Source organism: Acanthisitta chloris, unplaced genomic scaffold, assembly GCF_000695815.1.
Source record: "Acanthisitta chloris isolate BGI_N310 unplaced genomic scaffold, ASM69581v1 scaffold17325, whole genome shotgun sequence".
NCBI classification, from domain to species: Eukaryota; Metazoa; Chordata; class Aves; order Passeriformes; family Acanthisittidae; genus Acanthisitta; species Acanthisitta chloris.
The window spans coordinates 396-17,156 of NW_008673307.1; the positions used below are offsets into that span (position 1 = coordinate 396).

Genomic DNA, 16,761 nt, shown 5'->3' on the forward strand with positions numbered 1-16,761 from the left:
GTTTCCAGGCTGCTTTGCAGCTCAAGGTGATGTTAGGAAACATCTCCTCTTTAAAGTTGAACTTTGTACTTCTGTAGCCACTGGTGTGCGTGGGGTGACCATCCTGGAGCTGTCCCTGCTCTGGGACAGGGTGCCAGGGCTTGTCCTAATCAAACAGCCTCTTCCCAGCTTGGGAAATAGCAGGAGAGCAGGGCAAGGGCTGCAGGGCCACCCAGGAGTCCTAGTCCTCAAATCACCAGTGAAACCACCCTGCTCTGAGGTTTTTTTCCTGGTTTTATTTTGAGTTATCAACCAGTAGCAGCTTCTGGGGGCCAGGGGAGCCTCCTTCCCCCCCCAGAGAAGATGACCAGGGGTGGTTTTCTCTTCCAGAGGATTTACTACCTCTCCCTGGAGTTCTACATGGGGCGGACACTGCAGAACACCATGATTAACCTGGGGCTGCAAAATGCCTGTGATGAGGCTGTGTACCAGGTGAGCATCCCAGGAGGGTTCAGGGCCTGGACTGGGAGGGCTCAGTGTTCTCCAGCTCCTGGGGATGTCCATGTTTATCATGCTGACTGCAAACTGCTCCCTGAGCCAAAGGCGATGCCTTTGGGAATAAATGCTCCAAGAGCTGCTCTTGAAGGGCCTGGAGCTGCCCAGCCTGGCTGCTGTGTGCTGAGGGATGTGGTAGGATCCCATCTCCAACCTATAAATTGGAAGGAAACTGGTGGCTCTGTGGATGAGGTTGTTAATATTCATAATCAGGGAGAGGAGGAATAAAACCTTGGCCTAACTCAACCCCAACCAGGCACTGGCACCTGGTGGCACTGGGGTTATCTAAGGGTTTTGGGTGGCTCCTTTCCTCCCCACCTTTCACCTCCTGTGCTAAGTACCATCAGACACAGCTGGGGTGGTTGCACAAGAACAGGAAGGGCTTTTGTGCAGACACATTCAAAGGAAAGGAATGTACTTTTAGGGGGTTTCATTTTTTATCCCCACTTGTTGTGACTGTGAGACGTCAGGGGGACGTCGGACCAGGGATTTCCATAGGAAAAGGAGGCTCAGCTGAGCCACCTGAGGAGCTTTGCATAGGCAAAACCTCTTCCCTTCCTCCCACACATCCTGGGCTGGAAACTTTAAATTTCCTGGAAAAGTGGTGTAGGTGCTTCTCACCTTAAAGGGCAATGCCTGGAGTCAGGAGGATGAGCACCCAGGTGCCTGTCCCAAGGGATGAGGGTGCTGGGGGAGCAGGAATATGCCACCCAGGTACCTTCCTGAGGGGATGGGGGTGCTGGGGGAGCAGGAACACCACATCTGCCCCTGTGTGGGGCTGCAGCCATGGAGTGAGGGAGCAGGTCTGGGAATAACCCCTCAGAGCCCTTGGAAAGGTCTGGGACCCCTGAGAGCAGCACCCTGGTTATAGCTGGGTGGTCTCCATGCCCGGAGCTTGCCCATGGTATATATGGTCAAGGGTTTGAGTGTCCCTTGTAAAAGCTGGTGGAGAGGCTTTAACCACCAGAGCTGGTCCTGCCGTGGCGCAGAGCTGTAGGCAGGGGGGAGAGAAGCTGCTTTGGGTGCAAATCACCTGCAGGGATGGGTCTTATGGAATTGGGTGCCTTTCCACCCTTCCTGGAGCCCACCTACAAGGGCATGTGTGCCAACAGTGCCTCCCTTCCACGGGGCTGGGTGACCTGAGAGTCTCCAGCCCATTGCCTTCTTGTCTGTAGCTGGGGCTGGACATGGAAGAGCTGGAGGAAATCGAGGAGGATGCTGGTCTGGGCAATGGAGGGCTCGGCAGGCTGGCTGGTGAGTGAGCCTCAGGTGGTCTCAGTGCCTGGGTGGTGGGGCACAGACACTGTTGGGGGGTTTATTGCTCCAGCCTTTCCAGCATGGAGCGAGAGGTGCTGGGCAGCAGCTGCTGGCCTGGCTCATGTGCCCATGGGGCTGCTGCTTGTGGCCATCATCCTAGGGCTCCTGGGGAAGCACAGCTGACTGCTCTCCTCTCTCTGTCAGCCTGCTTCCTTGACTCCATGGCCACATTGGGGCTGGCAGCCTATGGCTACGGCATCCGCTATGAGTATGGAATCTTCAACCAGAAGATCCGGGATGGGTGGCAGGTATGGACCGAGGCACTGTCCCCTGGCATTGCCAGAGCTCCAAATTCACCTCCCACAGAGGTACAGACACTCTCTCTTAGCTTGGAGGCTGCGCTGTGATCTTTAAAACTTGTCAGCTGTTTTCTTGAACAAGTTTAACTTCTTATACCAGTACAAGCACAAAGCATCCATCCCTCATCCCCATCCCCAGTGTGCCCTGCTCAGGGTCACCCTGAGAACTGCTCCATGGAGCAGGTAAGGCTGGAGCAGTCTTGTCCCTACTCCTTGTGGAGAAAGTGTGGAAATGGCTGGTTTGGAAATGCAATGTTAGCAACGCCCTAAGAGAAACATTGGTTTTGTCCCCATCCCCCTCTGACAGGGAGACTCCAAGGTTCAGGGTGGTTGGGGTAGATCTCTTCCTCCAGGCTCACCTTCCAGTGCTTAAATTCAGATTGAGGACAGACAAACCCCAAAGCATCATTCCTTTTGCCATGAGCAGCTGGAGCCTTTCCCAGCCATCCTCCAGCTGGGGAGGTCCCCAGGGCTGGCTGGCCCTGTGACTGCTCTCCCTCCCTCTGGCAGGTGGAAGAAGCTGATGACTGGCTCCGACATGGCAATCCCTGGGAGAAGGCCCGTCCTGAGTACATGCTGCCTGTGCACTTCTACGGCCGAGTGGAGCACTCTGCCTCTGGTGCCAAGTGGATTGACACCCAGGTCAGTGTGTGGGGAACCCTCCTTGTATGGCTTGACCCTGTGAGAGGCCTGGGGGGGTCTCTCACACCCCGGGAATGGGTCCTGCAGGGTTGTGCTGGGGTGGAAAAGGCAGTGGTGGAACAAACTGGGGAGGAGATGGATGTAGGGATGGGGACAGGTTACTCCACATCTGCAGGCAACCTCCTCATCCCTGAGAGTGTTAAAGGCCAGGTTGGATGGGGCTTGGAGCAACCTGGGCTACTGGAAAGTGTCCCTGCCCATGGCAAGGGGTGAGATGAGATGAGATGAGCTTTAAGGTCTTTCCAACCCAGACCATTCTAGGATTCTATGAAGTACCCAAAGTCAGTTCCAGCAGGTCTGTGTGCAGTGCACAGCCCAGCACAACAGCTTAAGTTAAGCTCCTCATGAGCTCCTCTCCATCCCCTGAGCACTTCTGGCAAACACCAGCCACCAGGCAGAGCCAGGGCAGCTGCAGTGTCCCCAGAGCAGGGCTTGGGGGTACCAAGTACAACCCTGTGAAGATGGACACAACCCTGAGCAGGAGGGTCTGTGGGATGGGGGAGCTCCATGGAGGGACCTCAACCCAACTCCAGCTGCTCTGCTGATGTCCTAGGTGGTGCTGGCACTGCCCTATGACACCCCTGTGCCCGGGTACATGAACAACACTGTCAACACCATGCGCCTGTGGTCGGCTCGGGCTCCCAATGACTTCAACCTGCGTGACTGTAAGTGGGTGCTGGTGATGGGCAGCATGGGCTGGAGGGGAGTCCTGGGCCCACCTTATACCTCTGCTCCTCCCCAGTCAATGTTGGAGACTACATCCAGGCCGTGCTGGACAGAAACCTGGCAGAGAACATCTCCCGTGTCCTCTATCCCAATGACAATGTGAGTCAGGATGTGGTAGGGGAGGGGAGATGGTTTAGGGGTGGCTAACAGTGCACAGATGAGTGGGGAGTAGAGCAGCCTCTCTCTCCAGGGGCTTTTAGTTGTGTTTCAAGCCTCCTGCAGTGCTTGGGTGAGGATTGCTGCCCCTCACCAGGATGAGTCTGTTGCCCTGAGCACAGATTTGCCCAGGAGGGAGTGTTGGTGAGCATGTCCTGCTGCAGAAAGGTTCTGTGAGTCTCAAAATACAGCATGAAAGCAAACTGCTGAACTCTGCTGGTGTTTCTCTTTGCCCTCAAATTGCCTTTTGCCTCAAATTGCCCTTTGCACCCCAACCCTCTTGCTGTGGGTGTTCTTGCTGTGCTGCACGCTGGCATGGTGTGATGGGGTGTGCAACCCTTGCCCTGGCCACAAACCAAGCTGTGGAGCAGGGGAAGAAGGTGAACTGTGGCTCTCCTTGCTCTATGGCCCATTTTAGCAAGGGCTTGATGGTTGTTTTTTTTCCCCATTTAATCCTCCTCCAGCCTTCCCAGCTGGTGGGGAGGGCTGAAGGCACCACAGCTGTGGTGGTGAGGTTGTCTCCTGCAGCTCCTCTTTTGCAGGCCAACAGGCTGATGTTTTGTGCTGCATGAACAATGGTTTAATTCTCTTAGAAATAGCTCCTGGGTGTTACAGCTCCTATGACTTCCCTTCCTGTTGTCCCAGTCCCTTTCCTTGCAGCTAAAATCTTCAAACCAGGAAGAACAGGTTTTGATGATGCTTGGGGGTGGGAGATCTCATAGCACCTTCCAATATCTTGAAGGGGCTCCAGGGAAGCTGCAGAGGGACTCTTGGTTAGGAACTGCAGGGACATGACAAGGAGTAATGGGGATAAATGGAAAGAGGGGAAATGTAGATTAGATCTTAAGATCATCCTGTGAGGATGGTGAGACACTGACACAAGTTGCCCAGGGAGGCTGTGGCTGCCCCAGCCCTGGCAGTGTTCACAGCCAGGTTGGCTAAAGCCTTGAGCAACCTGCTCTGGTGGGAGGTGTCCCTGCCCAGGGCAGGGGGTTGGCACTTGGATGATCTCTAAGCTCCATTCCAACCCTTAACATACTATGATTCTATGATTTAACCTGTTTGTACCAGCATATCTCAACTCCCTGTGCTGAAATCTGGGAGAGAAAAATATGTTGGGTTAGAGCTGCTGCCAAAACCAGCACTGGGGGGAACCCAGACCCCAGCATGGGTCCCTGGGTGCAGGGAGCACTGGGAAGTGCAGTGAATCCTGCAGGAATTCTGCAGTTCCCTGCTGCTCTGCCCACAGTTCTTCGAGGGGAAGGAGCTGCGGCTGAAGCAGGAGTACTTTGTCGTGGCTGGCACTCTCCAGGACATCATCCGCCGCTTCAAAGCCTCCAAATTCGGGAGCACAGACAGTGTCCGGACGGTGTTTGATTCCTTCCCCGACCAGGTATGAGCCACAGCTGCTCTGACATGCACCTCGGAGCTTGTTTGTGTGCTGGAGAGATTTTAGGGCCCTCCATGGGTGCCCGTGCCCAGATGACAAGGGCTGTGGAATGCCCAATGTCCCTGCTGTGTCCTCACGTGCCACCCTGCTCTCCCCACAGGTTGCCATCCAGCTGAATGACACACACCCTGCCATGGCCATCCCTGAGCTGATGAGGATTTTTGTGGACATTGAGAAGCTGCCATGGGATACGGTAGGGAGACCCAACCTGGCCCCTGGATCTCCTCTGCTTGCACCCACCTATCTATGGTGGAGGAGCTGAGGAACCAGTTCTGTGGCTGCTGGGAGTCATGTGGAGCAGTCAGGTTGGGTTTAACTGGGATGGACTGGGAGGAGCTGGCTAGGTTGTGCTGCTGGCCATGGTGGGAGGACCATGGGTGGGTGCCTTGCCACTCAGCACCGGCTGTCCCCATGGCAGGCCTGGGACATCACCAAACAAACCTTTGCCTACACCAACCACACGGTGCTGCCCGAGGCCCTGGAGCGCTGGCCAGTGGACCTGGTGGAGAAGCTGCTCCCCAGACACCTGCAAATCATCTATGAGATCAACCAGAGACACCTGGATGTGAGTGCCTGGAGAGGAGGACAGGGATGTACTGTCAGGATGAGGGGGATGCACAAACTGGGTGTGTGGCCAGCTGGTTCCAGCTGCTAATTTGGGATGCTGATGTGTAAGAAAGCCATTTCCCACAGCTTGTTGCAGTCCTGCAGAGAGTGGTTGTTTCAAAGACTTCACCCACTGCTCCAGAGACTTCCCCTTCGGTACCTTTTTGGTGGCTAAATGCTAAAGTCATCCTGGGAAAGATGAGGTTGGGAGTGCAGAGGAGATAGGTTTGACGTCCTGGTCTGGCAGCACAAGGCTTTTGCCAAAAGGGCCTCACTGGCCAAGTGTGTGCCCACAAGTCTTTCTCCATGGAGAATTGGGAGGTCCTCCTGTCTACAGACATCTGTGTTGGGAAAGGGCAGCCTTTGGAGGGGATTTGCACCATGACAACAGAGTAAAAGCCACTGCTCTGGCTGGTGAAAAATGCACTGGGGACACTGCCATGGCCTCCTCCTTGTGAGCCATGGGGTGGGACACCCCTTAATGCCACCACCACTCACCACCTCTCCGTCTCCACCGGCAGCACATTGCATCCCTCTTCCCTAACGACGTGGACCGGCTGCGGAGGATGTCCCTAATCGAGGAGGGAGGCATCAAGAGGATCAACATGGCCCATCTCTGCATCGTGGGCTCCCACGCCGTCAACGGCGTGGCCAAGATCCACTCCGAAATCGTCAAGACTCAAGTGTAAGCATGGGGAAGGAGGAGGTGGTGGGCCACCCTCACCTTGGTGGTGGTGGTGGCAGGTGGGTGAGGCTGAAGCTGACCCATCCTTATCACAGTTTTGAGGACTTCGCGGCACTGGAGCCAGAGAAGTTTCAGAACAAGACCAATGGCATCACCCCACGGCGTTGGCTCCTGCTCTGCAACCCAGGGCTGGCAGAGCTTATTGCAGAGGTAATGGTGCAGGGGGAATGTGCTGGTCCCCCCAACCCTTCCATCCTGACCCCAGGGATGCTGCTCCTGGGGTTGTCATGTGAAACTCAACCAATTACATCTTGTAAATGGTTGAGGTGAGGGTCAAGGAAGGTGATTCTCCCTCTGCTCCGCTCTGGTGAGATCCCACCTGCAGTGCTGCCTCCAGCTCTGGGGTTCCCAACATCAGAAGGATGTGGAGCTGATAGAGGGAGGCCATAGGCTCCAAGGACTGGAGCACCTCTGTAATGGAGACAGGCTGGGAGAGCTGGAGGTGTTCAGCCTGGAGAAGAGAAGCTCTAGGGAGAACTTAGAGCCTCTTCCAGTGCCTAAAGGGGCTCCAAGAGAGCTGCAGAGGGATTTGGGACAAGAGCTTGGAGGGACAGGACACAGGGAATGGCTTCCCACTGCCAGAGGGCAAGATTAGATGGGATATTGGGAAGGAATTCTTTGCTGTGAGAGTGCTGAGGCACTAGCACAGGTTGCAGAGAAGCTGTGGCTGCCTCATCCCTGCGACTTTTCCAGGCCAGGTTGGATGGAGCAGCCTGGGTTAGTGGAAGGTGTCCCTGCCCATGGCAGGGGGTTGGAAGGGGGTGGTCTTGAAGACCCAACCCAAACCATCCCACCATCAGCACATGCCTGTGCTCCTGTTGCAGAAAATTGGGGAGGACTACGTGCGGGACCTGAGCCAGCTGACCAAGCTGCACGAGTTTGTGGACGATGACCTCTTCATCCGGGAGATTGCCAAAGTGAAGCAGGTGAGGGGTGTGGACAGAGAGGACACAGGCATGGGGAGCAGAGGCTGAGGGCTGACACGCTCCCTGCCCTCTCCCAGGAGAACAAGGTGAAGTTTGCGCTGTACCTGGAGAAGGAGTACAAAGTGAAGATCAACCCTTCCTCCATGTTCGATGTGCACGTGAAGAGGATCCACGAGTACAAGCGGCAGCTGATGAACTGCCTGCACATCATCACCATGTACAACCGTAAGCCACCATGTGCCCTGAGGGGACAGGCTGTCCCAGGGGTGCAGGAGCACCCCTGTCCCCCTATCCTCTGGTGACATGCTGTTGTGTTCCCCAGGCATCAGGAGGGATCCCTCAAAGCTGTTTGTGCCAAGGACAGTGATCATTGGGGGCAAGGTAAGATTGGTTAGGAGACATTTTGGAGGAAGTCCTTGAAAGTGCTCTTGGGGCTGTGGGTGGATCTGTCTCATGGGCCATGTCTCTATATCTGCCTAAAAGGAGGTTGGAGCCAGGTTGGGGGTTGGTCTCTTCTCCCAGGTAATGAGTGACAAGACAAGAGCGAACAGTCTCAAGATGTGCCAGGGAAAGTTTAGATTGGATATAAGGAAAAATTTCTTCACCAAAAGGGTTGTCAGGCATTGGCACAGGCTGCCCAGGGCAGTGGTGGAGTCACCACCCCTGAGAGAATTTGAAGGACTTGTAGATGTGGCACTTGGGAACATGCACTAGTGGTGGGTTTGGCAGTTCTGGGGGAATCATTGGACTTCATCTTAGAGGGCTTTTCCAATTTAAACAATTCCATGATTCTGTGTCCATGAAGTTCTCCAGGAAGCACTGGAGTAGCACTGGTTGGCTTCAACCCAAGCAAGGCACCAAGTTTTGGGGGCCCTTGGACAACCATATGCTGCCTGTGGTCATGAAAGCCAAAAACATGGTGGTGCAACATGTGTTGGATGAGGTTTATGGGAGCAGGGCTGAGTGGGTTCTTCCCTGGACATGTGGGAGCTGGGTGCACCTCACCTGCCCCTGGCACCAGCCCTCCAGGCTCACCTGTGACTTTTCTCCTAGGCTGCCCCAGGATATCACATGGCTAAAATGATCATCAAACTCATTAATGCAGTGGCTCAGGTGGTAAACAATGACCCCATGGTGGGGAGCAAACTGAAGGTCATCTTCCTGGAGAACTACAGGGTCTCACTGGCAGAGAAAGGTACCTGACACGGGGCACTTGGTGGGGAAGAGATGGTTCAGGAGTTACAGCAGAGTGGCAGGTTAATGGGACTTGATGATCCTATGATCTGACTCATGGCTGTCCCCCAGCCATGAGGCTCCATCACTGCCAGACAGCAGATCTAACATTCTTTGGCATGAGATGACACATTGGCTGGTCACCATGACTCCTCATGTCCATGTGTTTTGTTGGCAGTGATCCCTGCTACCGACCTGTCAGAGCAGATCTCCACAGCAGGCACCGAGGCATCAGGCACAGGGAACATGAAGTTCATGCTGAATGGGGCTCTGACCATTGGCACCATGGATGGAGCCAACGTGGAAATGGCTGAGGAGGCTGGAGAGGAAAACCTATTCATCTTTGGCATGAGGGTGGAGGATGTCACAGAGCTGGACAGGAAAGGGTGAGGGCTGGGGACACCAGGGGGGTGCCACCACAGGTACCTGGGGCAGCACCATCTCCTCTCACCCCTTCCCTCCAGGTACAATGCCCAGCTGTACTACGACCGACTCCCTGAGTTGAAACAAGCTGTTGACCAGATTAAGAGTGGCTTCTTCTCCCCAAAAGACCCCAATCTCTTCAACGATGTGGTCAACATGCTTTTCCACCATGACAGGTGAGGCCTGTGGTGATCTCTCCCATGCAGGGCAGCCCTTGGCACCAACCATCTCCAGCCTTTTCTGGCTCTGATGACCACATCAGGGTGGTGGGACCACACTGCACATGGACAATGCTCCCCAGGTGCAGACTCTCCATGGACAGCCTTTCATGCTTGCCACATTAAGGCTTTTGGGTGCACAGCCCTTCTGAATGATACCTGCTTTTAGGTATCTCAAGGGCTTTCCCAGCCAGAGCACTGAGCAGCCATGGGTATTGGCACCAGAAATGTTTTCCCAGTGAGCTGGCACAGGGTGTGCACTCTCAGGGCCTTGTACAAACAGGGCTTGGGGAAAGGGAATTTGGCTGGAGAATTTGTGTGGGAGGAAGTCCCAGATCAGACAGCTGAAGCCACGAGCCACCACAATGCTCCCACCTTCCCATTTCTCCTGCTGTTGAATCCTCCTTTCTTCCCTGCTGCAGGTTTAAAGTCTTTGCAGACTATGAGGCTTATGTCAAGTGCCAGGAGAAGGTCAGCGAGCTGTACCTGGTGAGTGCCAGCCTGGGGATGAGGCAGGGAACTGTGCTGGGACACAACATCCCATCCCAGAGCAGGGGTCTGGTGGGGCTGTGCACCACAGGATGAGTTAGGTTGGAAGGGAGCTGTGCTGGGACACAACATCCCATCCCAGAGCAGGGGTCTGGTGGGGCTGTGCACCACAGGATGAGTTAGGTTGGAAGGGAGCTGTGCTGGGACACAACATCCCATCCCAGAGCAGGGGTCTGGTGGGGCTGTGCACCACAGGATGAGTTAGGTTGGAAGGGAGCTGTGCTGGGACACAACATCCCATCCCAGAGCAGGGGTCTGGTGGGGCTGTGCACCACAGGATGAGTTAGGTTGGAAGGGAGCTGTGCTGGGACACAACATCCCATCCCAGAGCAGGGGTCTGGTGGGGCTGTGCACCATAGGATTAGTTAGGTTGGAAGGGACCACAGTGGATCATCTGGTCCAACCTCCCAACACCACATGGTGTCCTGTGATGCTGCAAGGGGTCCCTGGTTGAAAGCTGCTCTCAGGACCAACATGGAACCACTGTTGTACCACTCTCCTTACAGAACTCCAAGGCATGGACCAAGATGGTCATCAAGAACATCGCAGCAGCCGGCAAGTTCTCCAGTGACCGCACCATCAAGGAGTATGCCCGGGACATCTGGCACGTGGAACCCTCTGACCTGAAGATCCCACCACCCAACGAGCCCAGGGATGCAGCCCAGGACAAGACCCCCAACGGCACAGCGGCGTAGGGGCACGGAGCGGCGCCGGAGCCAGGGGACGCAAGCACATGCGCTGTAAAATTCTCTGCTGTCTAGTGTCTGTGTTTGCTGCTGCTTTCCTATGGATTGGGGAAGGGGTGGGATTTTTATAACCTAAGTGTCATGTGGAAAGCAAAACCACGTTGCCCTGTTGCTTGCATTAGGTGCTAAAAATAAAAGTGCCATTGGAGTCCAAGGGGCTGTTTGCTGAAGGCTAAAATTAGGGACTGGACTTGCTTCCACCAGTGCAGAAAGAGGGTTGGTCAGGGTTGGGGTGGGCAGCACAGCTGGATACAGCTGGCTGAGGCCTTGCAGGTGTGGCTGAAACAAGGTGTGAGGGTGCAGCTCATGCCAGCAGTGCCAGGAGGGGGTTAAGGGGTGTTTGAAGTCAACCCTGTGTACCCCCACCACTGCCCCATGCGATGTTCCTGGTCATGGCTCTGGTCCTGTGCTGACCCAGACCACGCACTGTCTCCATGCTTCAAGTAGCCTGCAGCATCCTCGAGGCAGTGGGTGAGTTAAAAGTTTCTCAGTAGTTTTTATTACTTACAGCAGTAAGTTCAGTGCCATGCAGGGGTCCTGGAGTGGGTTTGGGGGGGAGCATGTGGGCGCTGCACGCAGCAGCTGGCATCACTTGATGTTTAAGAAGTCTCTGCAACAAGATGTAATAAATCTTACACTGTATCACTGACCATCCCGTGAGAGCCTGATTTCTGATCCCTGCATGTGGGGCTGAGTTGGGCTTGGAGCATCTCTGCACACAGGGCAAAGAGGAGCTGCTGTCCCCAGGGCCACCTCCCTGTGACAGGCTCGGGGCAATGAGGAGTGATTGAAGCTCAAAAAGTGATGCCAGCAAACACCACGGGGAGGGGAAGGAGCAAGGGGAAGGCACCTGTGGTTGCAGCAGGAGAGGATGCACCTGTCGAGGAAGAAGCAAAAGCTCATCCTGTGCCCCCCACCCTGTTTGCAGAGCAGCACTTACTTGACCAGGGCAGGCAGCTCCGGGTTGAAGGAGATGTAGTCATGGCCCAAGCCCAAATTTTTGGGAAAGGTAATGAACTTCACCTTGGATTTGTCCTTGTAGGCACTGCGTGCTGTCTCATAGAGCTGCCGTGGGGTGGGAGTGTGGTTAGTGGCATGAGCAGGGGCTCCCAAAACCCCTCCTGGCACCCTGGGGGTGGCCACCTCCTCTCTGGCCACTTCAGCCAGGGTGGCTCTGGGCCTCACCTCGCGTCCCAGATGTGGAGGCAGGATACCATCATCTTCAGCATGCAGGATGAGGAGGGGGCAGGTCAGCACCTTCACACTGTGGGGAGCAAGCACAGCGCTAAGGACTTGCCCCAGAGCCAATAAAACCCCACAGTAGCCTCCCCAGCCCCTGCTAACACTCCCACACAGCACCCTGAATCCTTCAGCCTTTCAGAGCTATCCCAGCCCATCCATGGCACCGACGCTGGGTGCTCTGGCATGCCCACCTGGGTGATGCCCATGCTGCTTGCCCTGGCATGGCAGTACCAAGCACCCTAATTACCTTAAACCTCAATTAGCTGATGTTCAACTTGCAAAAGCACCCATAAATCGGGTGGCTGTTGGCACAGGCCATGTGTGCCACAAGGAGCGTGGCACTCCAGTGGGTCATTCCAAAAAAAAAAAGATGGTGGCTTGTGGACTTTGCTCAATGATTACACTGATAGCTGAAGTTATGCAAATAAAAAAGCACTTCTGAGGCATGAGTAAGCTGGGCAAACACAAAGAGGAGGGCAGAGATTTCATAGGGGTGACATAACACTTCTTCTTGTCCAGGTGGTCCCAGCATCATCCCTCCAATCCCCCAGGAGTGGCTGTGCTGCTTCCACCTAGGCACTCACTTCTCATCGCTGCGGAAGAACATGTTGCCCCGAGCCAGTGAGTCCAGGATGAGGTACTCAAAACCTGGGAACTGGCGGTAGATCTGCCAGGGAGAGAGTTTGGGGGTGCTAAGCCGTGGTTTGAATTCAACTGCAAGGGTGGAGAGACCCAAGTAGCTGGGGCTGATGCTGCTGGGGGACCCCGTGGGCACAGTCCCCCACCCATCACCATTGGGGGACCCCATGGACAGAACTCCCAGACTGACCTTGGTGATGGGGATGTGGGCAGCTGCTTCACGGATGTTGGTGTAGGGTGACTCCAGGACAACAGCATCAACCTGGACTCCTGAGGGCAGAGCAGCGTGAGAGAGGGCATGGTTGTGGGGGGCTGCCCTCCCTCCCCAGGCTGCTGCCATGCTCCCCTCCCAGGCAGCAGTGGGGACAAGATGTCCTCGTACTGTTAAGGAAGATGGGGAAAGCCACTTGTCCCCACCACAGGGACTGAGCCTGATGCTCAAGCAGAGAGTGGCCCTCGCTCTGTGGCCCCCAAAATCTGGCCAGGACTGTGCACAGCCCCAGAGGGACACTCTGTGGGGACAACCCATCCATGCTGGCCCTTACCTCGCTCCTCCTGCAGTCTCCTTGCTGCGTTGGTGGCAATCCTGTGAGGAGAGGTGACAATGAAGGGGACCAGCCATGATGCCCCAGCACTCTCACACCTTCCCTTGATGTCTGGGTTTAGTTTTTCAGATGCCTCCACCAAGGAGCTGCTCCAACCGCTTGGTCCACCCGTGGGTGGCACCAGTCTGGCAGCAGTGTCACAGCCTGGGGACCAGCTGTAGGCTCTGGTATTCCCCAGTCACTCAGCCCCACACCTACCCTGTCCCCAAGGAGTGTCCCCAGAACAGGATGCTGCTGTTTCTGCTCCGTGCTTTTGCCCAGTCGTAAAGTGCCAGGACATCCGTGGTGAAGCCACTCTCTGTGGGGTGTCCAGTGGAGTCTGCATAGCCTGTGAGGGACATGGCTCAGCATCACCACCTGGGGGGGACCAGCCCCAAGAGCGGGGTCACCCAGGAAGAGGCAGGGGGATGACTCTACCTCTGTAGTCGAGAGCCAGGACGTGGAAGCCAGCAGCCCCCATGGTCTGTCAGAGCAGCACTGTGTTATGTCCTGGGGCAGGGGGGGATGCACCCCAGGCCCCCCAGCATGGCCAGTTCACTCTGCCAAGGGTCCCTCTTGGGCCCTCAGAGCCAGCAGGAGCCCTACTCCCAGCAGATCCCAGTATCCCCACAGGGAACTTACCTTCAAGAACTGGACACGGTGGCTCGCGGCCCTGATGGGGAAAATGAGATTAGAGCTCAGGAGGACACCAGAGGACCCTCCCCACTAGCAGCAGTGCAGGTGAGGGACCAGGGTGACCTTCTCCTAGGAGCAGAGAGCTGGATGCTCTAGGGTGGTGGATTTTGACTTCTTTTGTCTCATAGGGGTTTTCCTTGACTGATGGGGTCAGAGACCACTGCAGCAGCCCCAGCCCTGCAGCACTGCTGGCTGCTGCATCCAGTTACCTACTTCTCACCTGAGAGCAGCCACTCCACCTGTCCTCCCCTGGTCCTGGCCCTGCGCCAGCACCCACAGGTACTCACCTGGTGCCCCCATTGCCATGCAGGTAGATGATCACAGGATGAGCATCACCAAGTGCCTCCTCATACCAGCGCTGGTCCTTGCCCAGTGCCTCGGTCCCTCTGCTGCCTGGCACCGTGTGCCTGGGGGCAGAGCAGGGTTACCCCAGGGGGTTCCTGCCACAACCCCAGGCTGTGCCTGCTTGGGATGCCAAGGCTGTCCCACTCACCAGATGCCCACTGTGACCCCTGGCTCGGTGGTGAGGTGCATGCTGATGGTGTTGTTCACCAGCAGCTCTGGACGCTGAAAGTCCGCGAAGAAGGGGAAAGCCACTGATGGAGAAACCACAGCCATCACACATCACCCAGAAACCCTCATACCCAACTGCCTATCACAGAATCATAGAATTTTCAGGGTTGGAATGGGCCTTACAGATCATCCAGCCCCAACCCCTGCCCTGGGCAGGGACACCTTCCACCAGAGCAGGTTGCTCAAGGCTTTAGCCAACCTGGCTTTGAACCCTGCCAGGGTTGGGGCAGCTGCTACGTCCTTGGGCAACCTGTGCCAGTGTCTCACCACCCTCATAGTAAAAAACTTTTTCCTAATATCTCATTGAAATCTCCTCTCTTTCAATTGGTACGCAGATTGTACCCAATTTTTATACATTTATTTCCAAATCACCATGTTACTGTTTGTAAATGATGGAGGGCAGGCAAGCTCAGCCCTCTGTCACCTCCTCCTGCCCAAATTTCCAGCCCTCTCATGCATGCCCAAGCGTGTTGTAACTTCAGGCAGTAAACAGGGTCTGCAACACCATATTATTAGAGCTTGCAAAACTCTGGGAAAGGTCCCTCCAAGCCTCCTTTGCAAGCCCACAGCACAGGGGGAGTTGGGTGGGTGCTGTCCCACACACCAGGCGTGGTCCTACACATGTTTTGGGGACATCCCACCAGCCAGCTGAACCCCTGTTGGGGTTCTCCCAGCTGGGACAGCCCCAGGGTACTCACAGAAGTTCAAGTAGACAAATTTGGTGAGCACACTGGGGAAGAGGCGGATGAGGAAGGGCAAGGAGACGTAGGTGAGGAGTGGGGCCAGGAGGAGGGTGCGCAGCCGGGGGAACCAGGAACGTTGGCTCCTGCAAGAAAGACACCTTGTTAGCACATCCCATCCTGCCCCAAGGGATTTGGCAGGCCACAGAGTAGGCTCCCCATTCCCAATCCTAGCTGTGATGGATACAGCAGGTTTTCCCCACAAGGGCCTGAGGCTGCTGTTTGTGTCCCCTTGGGATTGGGAACTGGATCTTCACCTGAGGTGTGTTTGGCTTTTAGGGATTGGACTCAAGGTGTTGGAGCAGCCCTACCATGACAGAGCATGATAGAGGCCATGATTTGGTCCCCCACACCTCCCACAGGACGCTGGGAGGCAGGAAGAGCAGCTTCCCACGGGATGCTGGCAGGCAGGCAGGGCAGGGCAGGGCACGTGCCAGGGCTGGGAGCTGCAAGCCAAACCGGCAATAAGGAGCAACCGATACTCTGCAGCAACACCCCCAGGCCTGGCTGCTGAGCTACAGTCACAGAGCTGTCCCCAAACCTGGCACCAGGAGCTTCTGCAACACTCCAGGGACATGGAGGAGACATGTGGCTTGGGGAGCCCACAGAGTGATGTCCCCCAGTGCCACCAGCATGGGGGGGGAGTGTGACCACCTACAATAGTGTCCTGCCCAGAGGGCTGGGGACACATCCAGCCACGCTGCAGCAATGAGACACAGCCCCAGTCTCCCAGAGGGAAGGGAAAGCCAAGAGCTGCAGCTTTCCCAGCATCAACCTCCCTTGTGGGCCACTGGTGCCAGGTGATGGGGAAACCAGTCTGGCTATCAGAGGATGTAGAGGAGAGGTTTCTTCCAGGCAGCCAGGCACAGCTCACTCCCTGCCAGCACATGCCCAGGGTCACCATCCATTCTGCAGAAGAGGATGGAGTCCATTCCATGGCCTGGGAAATGCTGCAAGATGCTAAGGAAGGGTTGCAAAAGGGGTGCCAGGGCAGGATGGCATCAGACCCCAGGGCACAGGCAATCTTCCCAGGAGGGTGCAGGGTGGCACAGGAGCTCCTCAAATCCCAATTGTTCCCGAGGACTATGGTCTGAGCAGTGCTGTTGCACATCAGCAAGGGGCCAGCCATGCCCTCCGATGCTGCAGGGAACTGTCAGGTGCTGCTCTTGATCTACACCTCATTCTCAAGTGCAGGAGGGGAGTGCTCACACCTGCCCTGGCACCACACCTGCTGCAGGTGAGCACTGACCCATCCGGACTGGAGAGACACCCAGGACATCAAAGGGCAGCTCTGACAGCTGGCCCAGCGACAGGCCACCACATGGCTTCAGGGGGACAGCAAGGTGACAACCACAGCATGGCATCACAGCACGGGGTCACAGCTGTGGCAGGGTGACAGAGGGACACAGCCAGGGCATGGGGTCACAGGGTGACAGAGGGACACAGCCACGGCACGGGGTCACAGCCGTGGCAGGGTGACATGGGAACACAGCCACAGGACAGGATCACATCGGAAACAGGGTGGCAGAGGGGGGAGACACAGGGTCATGGCCCAGGCGAGGTGACAGGATCACGGTGTGGGGACACAGGAGCATGGATATAGCGCGGGGTAACAGTGACAGCAGCGTGGCCAGGGCATAGGGACAGACCCACGGCA

General features: G+C 56.1%; 2 protein-coding genes across 2 annotated transcripts; one reads left to right on the plus strand and one right to left on the minus strand.

The window, feature by feature from the left end:
• Positions 1–369: 369 nt before the first annotated feature.
• PYGL (phosphorylase, glycogen, liver) lies at positions 370–10,778 on the plus strand (the record flags this gene model as incomplete). Its single annotated transcript, XM_009074906.1, has 19 exons — positions 370–471; positions 1,710–1,788; positions 1,996–2,099; positions 2,661–2,792; positions 3,406–3,517; positions 3,595–3,677; positions 4,984–5,127; positions 5,285–5,377; positions 5,603–5,749; positions 6,312–6,475; positions 6,571–6,685; positions 7,360–7,461; positions 7,539–7,686; positions 7,784–7,842; positions 8,515–8,656; positions 8,873–9,080; positions 9,159–9,293; positions 9,758–9,824; positions 10,391–10,778. Coding segments are annotated over 19 exons (2,325 nt in total), but the record flags the coding sequence as incomplete, so codon positions are not given.
• A 324-nt stretch (positions 10,779–11,102) lies between these two features.
• ABHD12B (abhydrolase domain containing 12B) lies at positions 11,103–15,190 on the minus strand (the record flags this gene model as incomplete). The annotated part of the gene is made up of 12 exons (XM_009074907.1): positions 11,103–11,240; positions 11,571–11,695; positions 11,816–11,894; positions 12,457–12,539; positions 12,702–12,781; positions 13,057–13,097; positions 13,315–13,444; positions 13,534–13,579; positions 13,738–13,768; positions 14,079–14,198; positions 14,285–14,387; positions 15,063–15,190. Coding segments are annotated over 12 exons (988 nt in total), but the record flags the coding sequence as incomplete, so codon positions are not given.
• Between the last annotated feature and the right edge of the window lie 1,571 nt (positions 15,191–16,761).